Source organism: Alligator sinensis, unplaced genomic scaffold (assembly GCF_000455745.1).
Source record: "Alligator sinensis unplaced genomic scaffold, ASM45574v1 scaffold686_1, whole genome shotgun sequence".
Taxonomy (NCBI): domain Eukaryota; kingdom Metazoa; phylum Chordata; order Crocodylia; family Alligatoridae; genus Alligator; species Alligator sinensis.
This window is the reverse complement of record NW_005842760.1, coordinates 461029-470122: the sequence shown is the minus strand read 5'-3', so window position 1 is coordinate 470122 and position 9094 is coordinate 461029. Positions and strand designations below refer to the sequence as shown.

At 42.1% G+C, this 9094-nt stretch overlaps 1 protein-coding gene and 1 long non-coding RNA gene across 7 annotated transcripts in view; one reads left to right on the top strand and one right to left on the bottom strand.

Annotated features, from left to right (window-relative positions):
* Positions 1-3406, top strand: part of LOC112552087 — a 48913-nt gene extending 45507 nt beyond the window's left edge. The window contains exons 4-5 of one of the 2 annotated variants that reach the window (XR_003096442.1): positions 2502-2601; positions 2983-3406. This is a non-coding gene — a long non-coding RNA (uncharacterized LOC112552087). The remainder of the gene's footprint in view (positions 1-2501; positions 2602-2982) is intronic. The other variant, XR_003096443.1, reaches the window with a different exon arrangement.
* MYBPC3 (myosin binding protein C, cardiac) overlaps positions 1-9094 on the bottom strand; it is a 119374-nt gene that overhangs the window by 36345 nt on the left and 73935 nt on the right. For all 5 annotated transcript variants that reach the window (XM_025216648.1, XM_025216650.1, XM_025216649.1 and 2 more), the window contains 3 exons: positions 6493-6564; positions 4318-4477; positions 670-774 (listed from right to left, as the gene is read on the bottom strand). In XM_025216648.1, the coding sequence (XP_025072433.1) occupies positions 670-774; positions 4318-4477; positions 6493-6564 (337 nt within the window). The remainder of the gene's footprint in view (positions 1-669; positions 775-4317; positions 4478-6492; positions 6565-9094) is intronic.

The window sequence follows — 9094 nt, the reverse complement described above, 5'->3', positions numbered from 1 at the left end:
TTCCCTACAGCAGAAAAACTGGTTTGACCTAATTAAATTTCTGGGAATGTTTCATTTGCAGCCATAGGGCAGATATTGGTATATCTCTTCAGATCTGTTAAATCCTTGGTGGTGTCATTTGGCACTTTAGTGGCCCATTTATTTCTGCTTGGTACAAGAAAAGTATAATCCCCACTGAATTCAATAGATTCTGCTTCTTTTGTGTAGGTAAATGAAGCACCAAGTTCAGTATCTAATACAAACTTTACTCTCTCAGCATGTCCAGGTCTCTGTACATGCTGCAATATTTTAGTTTGGAATGGGAATGTTGAACCTTAGCTGTTTCTTGTACTGGTTGTTTTGTCTTGACACTTAATAATTCCTCCTGGTACTCTTTTCCAAGGACAGACTTAACAGCTTTTGTGAACTGTGTCCCAGCTTTAGGTGGAGCAGGGAGAGGTCACTTTGATTAAGGTCAGAATCTGGATGGGTTTAGATGAAGTGAGCTACAGCTCATGAAAGCTTGTTATATGTATCTCCTTTGGTTAGTCTGTAAGGTACACATCTACCTTGCCTTCTACCTGACTTCAGACTAATGTAGCTAACTAGACCTCCCAGGTTTAGAAAAGTCAGTGAGCATTGTAAATGACTTGGGTGAGGCTGCTGGAAGTCTTTTCCAGTAATGCTTACCTAGTATTGGTTGCCCTCCATCAAAACTAGGGGGTTGCCACTCCACAGAACAGTAATCCTCTCCAATGTTGAGGATCTTGGGAGCCTCTGGAGGATCAGGAACATCTGAAGATTGTATGGAAGAGAGGAAGTTTCATGACTATGTCCCTTGCCATCCTTATGTGGTTAAATATTTCTGCTAAGCCCCTTTCCACATCACAGATTTGTAAAGGATCTCTTAACAGTCGCACTGAAAGTATTGAGGAATACCTATGCCATCATTCAAATAATTCTGTATTATTTGAATGGGCAGTTACATATGTGTAGCTTTTAAACAGTAAATACAGTATAAAACCTATTATCTCTGTCCAGTGTGAGCCCTATTCTTTGCTTCCAGGTTAAATTGCTTTTACTTTAAAGCGGGGGTGCTCAAGCCCAACCTGTGGGTCACATCTGATCAACAGTGCTTTGTTGTCTGGCCCATGAGGCTCTCCACAGGTCTGGAAATCTGGTGGTGGAGGAGTGATGCCACCACTCCCCCGCTGCCAAATTTCCTGACCCATGGGGAGCCCCAGGCCCAGTGCACAGGGCCAGGTGAGGGCGAAGCCAGGCCCCAGGGCCCAATCCCAGTGTGGGAGGCAGGAAGGGATGGAGCCAGGCCCCTAGGATCCAATCCTGCTAGTGTGCAGGCTTGGGAGGAAGGGGAGGGCAGGGAAATGGTGCTGCGCTCCTGGGACCCAATACAGGTGCACAGGGCAAGGAGGGCATTATACTGAGGCTCCAGGGCCCAATCTGGCCTTCAGACTAGCTCTGTGTCACTCTTGTGGCCCACAGAGCCAAAAGGTTGAGCACCATGTCTTTAAAGCATCTGATTGCTCACATCTGATTTTTTTTTTAAATAAAATCTTCATAATTTTATAAAGAGGAAGCAACTTTGACCACCTGAAACCTCAGACCCTGCTCCTGCCTTTGATTGAGGTAATTTGCATCATCACAGAGCCTCAGCACAGAGCTCAGAGACACCTTACCCCACATAAGAAATGCCTGCCCAGAAGAGCATTCCATCTCTCTACTCCTCTGTGAAATATGAAACACCCTAACCAGAAGCATAAGCATAAGCATGTAGGGAGAACATGGCGGGGCACATGCCCCGCTCAGATTGCCCACCGCTAAAACTGCCAGCGGTGGCTGTGGGCAGTCTCCACTCACCACCCCTCCTCACCACCGACACTGCTGCCGGCGGCTGAGGGCAGTCCCTGTTCACTGCTTGCTGACACCAACAGTGGCGGCTGCGGGTAGTCCCTGCTTGCCACTCACCACCATGGTACCCCCCAAGTCTCAGGAGGCACCAGTTGTTCATGACCAGAAGGAAATCATAGAAAAAAAATTGGGTTGGAAGGGACCTCAAGAGGTCATCTAGCCCAACACCCTGCTCAAAGCAGGACCAGCCCCTACTAGATCATCCCAGCCAAGGCTTTGTCTACCTGGGTCTTAAAAACCTCCAAGGATGGAGAGTCCACCACCCCTCTGACTAACCTATTTCACTGTTTTACTAACCTCCCGGTGAGAAAGTTCTTCCTAATATCCAACCTAAATTTCCCTTGCTGCAACTTGAGACCACTGCTCCTTGTTCTGTCATGTGCCACCGCTGAGAACAGTCTGGTTCCATCCTCTTTTGACCACTTTTCATGTAGTCAAAGGCTGCTGTTAAATTCCCTCTTAGTCTTTTCTTTTCCACATTAAACAAGCTCAGCTCCCTCAGCTTCTCCTCCTAAGTCATGTGCCCCAGCCCCCTAACTGTTTTTTTTGCCCTCCATTGGACTTTCTCCAATTTGTCCACATCCTTTCTGTAGTGGGGGCCCAAAACTGGACACAGGACTGCAGATATGGCCTCACTAGTGCTGCATAGATACGAATATGAATACATCCTACTTATCACCAAGCAACTTTGAGGTAAACAGACTATTCCGACTTTTCTCTGAACCTAATCTGTATATAAAATGAATTTTTTTAAACAGGAGATTTTACCACACCTTCAACTCTCCTCTGAAATATAAACTTTCATTTCTACCCAGGAGAATTTTTACAATCTGTTCTCTCATGCCTGATGAAGGATATTCGTGCCCCAAAGCTTGCAATTAAAGATTTTTTTTTACAAAAATCTAGTTGTTCTAATAAAAGATATCACCTCTACCACGAGTCCTGATATCTTTTATTCTATGCACAGACATATCTAAGTGAAATGAACAATCTTTTACAGACTGCCATATAGCTGGTAATCTAAGCGATATACATGATTCCATTAACTAAATTATGACTTTTTTTGGCTTGCAGAATAAAAGCATTGAGATGCAACATTGCTTTTCCATAATTTGACGCCAGAGGGAGCTGTTGCAGAGAGAAAACAAAGAGGGTGTTGCCTAAACTGTACGTGTTGGGAAATAGGAAAATCTATCATTGTTCATATTTTCTGTGTCTTCTACCTCCATAACTCCTTCTTATAATTTGGAAAACGCAGTAGAAGGCAACATAGCTTCTGGCCCAGTCTACCAGCAAAAAGAGATAGGTGACAATAGCTCTTTTTAGTGATTTGCTCTCATTACTGTAACTTAGATCTCACTTCAAAGCTTCCCCCTAGCCTGGAAAACCCCACATGTAATGCAATACCAACATGTATGTTAACTTTTCTTGTTTAAATACAAATGGTAAATCCAGTTATTCTGTAAATCCTAACTTAGTATTCATCTTGGTGATCTCATACAGCAATAAACTACAAAGATATGTAAAAATATTTCCGTTCATTGTTTATAAGTACAGTTTGACCTCTTTTTTTCATAATGTCTCTTGCTGGGTATAAAGAAGGAGCTGATTAATTTTACACCTTTCATAATATTAGATCAAAATCAAATTCCCCTCTAGCTCTTGTCCTCTGTAAACTAAATATTTTCAGCCCTTTTTAATACAGCATGCCAGACATACAATAGATAGCCCCTTATTCCATTAACTATTTATAAGACATGCGGTAAAGTCTTCTTTCTTACAAAATGACAAAAATATCATGTGCTAGACAAGATCAGTGCTCCAGAGAAAGGTCTATTGGGAATGGACTGACCCATATATACCACATGTGTCAAACTCACCTCTCCTTGTGGGTGATATCAGGATGCAGTATGGCAAATGGTGGCAACCATTGTGGAGGTTTATGCAATGACTACTCACCCTCACCACCACCACTGATACATGTCCCAAACGGGGCTGTGTACCTAGATTTTGGTGGCAGGTCCACCCCTTGCTTGCTCTGTCCCTTAATCCAGACCACTCTTTGAGCACCGAAGTCTAGAAAATGCATCTCTGGGGGCCAGATCTGGCCTGCAGACTATACATTTGACACCCCAATGTATACAAAGATATATAAGGGAATGGAATGGGTGAATATCCCAAGTAACCTAATGTCTGCAACTAGGAATGATTCCTTCTCTTCATAGTGGGAAGACCAGGAAAGTTATACTGAGAGAGATCTCTGTGAAGGGTCATGAAACAACTCAGTCCTCCTTTAATGGTCTGTTTAAAACTCACTAAGCCCAAAATCTCTCTCCACTTTAGAGGAACAAGGATAGTTTCCACTGAACTCAAGAACTCAGAATCTGGTTAGTCCCTTCCTTCACTTACCAATAACCTTGACAGTGATATCAGCTTTATCTTCTCCTGCTGGATTCTTAACTGTAACTCTGTAAACCCCCTCATCCTGCTTCTCTGCTCCTTCAATGATGAAGACACAGTGGTCCTCGTGCATCTCCACATGAACTCTACCTTCAGATTCAGAGAGAAGCTGTGGGCAGTGAAAACAGTAGTAGAAGTCATTTGTAAGTAGGGCTGAGATGGGTGGGTCTGATTCAATGCGAGTGAAGGAGAGTTGCATAAAAATGCTGGGGCTGCATCAGTGATTCTCAGACTGGCATATGCATACTCCTGGGTGTCTGTGGCAATTTCTACAAAAACGAGTGAAGGGGAAATATAAATATAAATGCTATAACACCATAAAAACTACCTTTTATTAATCATCTATAATACAGAATCATAAGAGTGCATAGGAGCCTAACTAATTTAAGAAGGGGTGTGTGACTACAAAAAGTCTAAGAACTACTGACCTCTGGTAACACGAAGGCTTACATTGAATGTTATCAGGTCTATTGAAAAGTTAATAAATAATAATAATAATTTAGGTTTTACTTTTTAAGATAAAACAGGATATCAGTAGGTAGCTTTTAATGTCTAATAAGAACAATTACATCGTGATAGAAATTGCTTTTGAAAGTCAGTATATTCCTGTCTGGGATAGTTAGTCGAATCAGTATGAAAGGTTATGTAGGTAGCGACTAGACATAATGTTAATTCAAAGTGGTTTGGAAATTCATTTACTCTTTTGCAAATAAACATTTGTCCATCAACTTATATATTTTGGAATCATATAAAACTTTTCAAAGCAATCCTTTGTAGCCAACTACCCTGAAAAAAATAAGAACTAATGCTGTTTCCTGCCACTCTGTCACTGTTAATAGCACTAGTATGCTCCCTGTCACACATCTTATAAGGGAGTCATCTTCTCCTTTCTCCTCCTTGGCCTACACATTCTTTCTCTGTCCAAATCCTGTTGCAGCATCATTCTTACATTTTGAAGCTCCAACCATTGGGCCTTTTTTTTTTTCTCACACCACTAAACCTCATCATTGGGTGCCTATAGATGTGCTCATTCATGTTCTAATTAGAACGCTGCAGCGTCACCTCACCATCGCATGTATTTAGCCCCCGCACATTTCAAAATGGCTGTGGGAGCACTTTATCTAAACCTTGTTGAATGAGCTTTAAATAAAATGCCCCATGGCCATTTTGAAATGTGCAAGGGCTTAATACATGCGATGGTGAAGTGTTTTAATTAGAACAGCTGTCTGGGAACTGCTCTAATCAAAATGCCTCCCTCTGTCCTACTCCCCTACCCCCCAAGCATGTGTAAAGGCAGCCAAAACCTTCACCTTCCTTCTTGGTTACTTCAGTCTTTTTCTCAGACGTCTTAAATGCCCACTTTGCCCCCCCACTTTGTCATCTAACTAGTTAGACTAGTCTCCTCTTTCTGTCTTTTTGTTTTTTGTCTCAGGGAAAAAATCGTTAAAAATCAGTGCTAATATGTATAAGTAGAGCCACCGTACTTTCGCTGTATGTTGTATCTCATTCTTTTTCAATTTATCTGGCCCAGGAATTTTTAGATTTTGAGCACGCACTGTTCCAGCCCTGTGTGTTTGCATTGTTGAGCACGATTGGGTCACTCTACTGTCCAGGACCTCTCAGTGCTAATGCACTGCCAAAAATAAATAATAATTCTTCTGACTGCACCAGTCTAACAGTAATAAGTGCCTGATGGAAAGACCTTAAGTTAGCACATCGTTCCATTTCTAGACCATTTTCCTGTTGTCATGTCTCTTCTCCCTGCATTCTACTAAGCTTTTCCCCCAGGTATTGCTAAAACTAACAGCTTAGTACTATTCAAAAGAGGTTTAAACATATACTGTTACTTCAAATACAACTTTAAAACAATTGTTTAGACAAGTTATAAGCCCTTGTGCTTCTAGGAATAAACTAATCAATAATAACGATGGTTTCTTGTGCCTCTGTGAAACATCTGATAATGGTCATTGCGAGGCAGAACATTGGCCAAGATGATGATTAGTCTGATCAATTATGTTAATCTCTATAGTTGTCTATCTACTCTTACTACATCCTGCTCTGGGTAGGACAGTTTGGAAAGTGCTAGGCACTTCTACAGGTCTGTATAAATAATAAAGAACTTACTTTATTATCATTACTTAAATCACTGCTGGTACCTGGGGGATTTCTGGAATCATCACTGCTTTGCACACTGTCCTAGATGAGTAAAGAAAAACAGGAAGAGTTAGAAAGATCTCACTGAGCAGATTTGATCAGGTTGTTCCTGAGACACAGAGGAGATAGAGCCTTATATGTTGAGGAGCTTGGAGAAGGTGGTGTGGCTAAAATAAAGATCAGAATGAGTGAACAGAAATGAGAATGAAATTAACTGATGTGAAACAAAAAAGCAGAATTGGAAGTGAATATTTTCTCAGAATATAATAAAATAAAAGGAAGCAGAAATAAAGACGTAGGAGATCCCTGCAGCAGTGTCTTTGCTGGATGCAATACATTTATTGTCTTGTGGGCAGTAGTGGGTTGCTAGGTTTATGTAACTGCAGAAATAGAGAATATTTCTTTCTTTTAACATTGGGATATTGGGCTTGTGAACAGATATTATGGCAAAAAGCAAATTCAATCAAACAAGATATTCTGAAGCTGTGCTACTGCACTTTTAAAATGTCTCCATTAGTTCCCATGCTGCCTCTACATCAATACAGGTTTCTTATCCTCACCCCCAAGATCCATTACAACTATCCTCTCCTTATGTATCCATTCAGACTTTATATATTATTACATCTACATTACACCTACTGATGACTGGGGGCTATCAAACTGAAATTCATATCAGAGATTACTGTCACAATAGGTTAGCTTTTTGCCATAGCAAAAATGTTACACAAAACCCCCAAAAAACCCAGATGTCCATCAGCAAGATATAGCATTTCGCAATGGAAGATAAGAATTCGAAAGTTTTAAAAACTTCATCAAATATTGTAAAAGTAAGTACTATTGATGTCAATATAAATTTATTGACAATCTGAGCAATATGTCTATGTACAACTTATGAATTCTGGTTGATGTTATGAAGTTGTATTATGGTCTGCCTCTTTGTAAATGGAATTCACTTCTGCTGATATTTTGCTGATAAGACTGTGTAGCATATACTCATTAGACTAGGGTTAATGGATACTCTGATTGAGCAATGGGTTTGCTAAGAAGGTTGACTGAAGCCAAGGGAAGCTGTATTTACTCCTCCTGTGCAGAGATGGGGAAGTGAAGAATGTGAAAACATTCACATGGGCCAAAAGGACAGAGGTGATAAAACAAGGTTTTAAATTTTTAGGAAAGAAAGAGAAAGTGAAGTGTATGTTCATAGCAGAAGAGGGGTCCAACTTAACTGTGGGACTAGCCTTAGTCAGACAAATCTTTTGACCTGGAAAAGCCTCTGTGAGAGGCCAGGATTTTATTTTTTTTGGGGGGGGGATAACTTTTAGTGGAGCAGCTGTATTGTTGGAATGAAGTTAGACAGACTTTCAAACATGCAGTTTTTTATCAGGAAAGGAAAGCCTCTGTGATTTTAAAGCAAAGCCATGAGCTGAAGGACAAAGATCCTAATTCCACATAGGACAATGACTTAAACCCAAAGAATGCTCCAAAATGGTGAGAAAACTTGAGGCAGGGAAATGTGTATATGTGGGTTTATTTTGTCTAGAGCTGTGTATTTATTAGGCTAAATATATAAAGATTAAATGGTGCTTTGGAGTTGTGTGTGTGTGTATTCTGTATTACAGGTATCATGTTTCTTTAAAAGTTAAAGAAAGAGCACCCACATGACTAGTGTCCTGGAAGAGGGTGTGTTTAAACTACTGGGGGGCCTAAGGGGATTGGTGCTAGTCCCAAGAGCCAGGCAACTGGGTAGCAGGCCCCACATGCTCCCCAAGTGCTGCTCCAACCTCCTTCCCTGCTCTGCTTTCTGCTCCCTGCCCTGTGCTCCCTATTTAATCTGCTGCTCTGCTTTCTGCTCCCTGGCCTATATGCCACTGTGCTGCCTGTTGCCTCTCCAGTCTGCTATGTGCCACACACAGGTAGCCACAAGTTGGTTCCCTCTGTTCTAAAACATAACATTAGCTCTGCAAGGGCAGGCCTAAGGGCATTCAGCCAGGGGCTGTGCATGGATTTTGTTCAGACCCTGGAGCCCTAAAGTAGATCGAGCCCAGGGAGCTGGTCCCCTAACACAATATTCTGAAAGGTATCCATCCTTAGATGCAGGGGTAGCAGTGGACGTAGTCTTTCTGGACTTCAGGAAGGCCTTCAACACTGTCTCTCACCCCGTTCTCATTAAAAAACTAGGGGACTGTGGCGTCGACACCTACACAGTCAAATGGGTCGCTAACTGGCTGGAGGGCCACACCTAGAGAGTGGTGGTGGATGGGTTATTTTCGACCTGGAGGGATGTGGGCAGTGGGGTCCCCCAGGGCTCGGTCCTTGGACCCGCGCTGTTCAACATTGTCATCAGTGACTAGGACGAGGGGGTAAAAAGCACCCTGTTCAAATTTGCTGACGACACTAAGATGTGGGGGGATGTGGGCATGCTAGAAGGGAGGAATAGGCTGCAGTTGGACCTAGACAGGTTACAGGGGTGGGCAGATGAGAACAGGATGGGTTTCAACACTGACAAGTGCAAGGTGCTGCACCTGGGGAGGAAGAACCAGCAGCAGACCTACAGGCTGGGGAACTCCCTTCT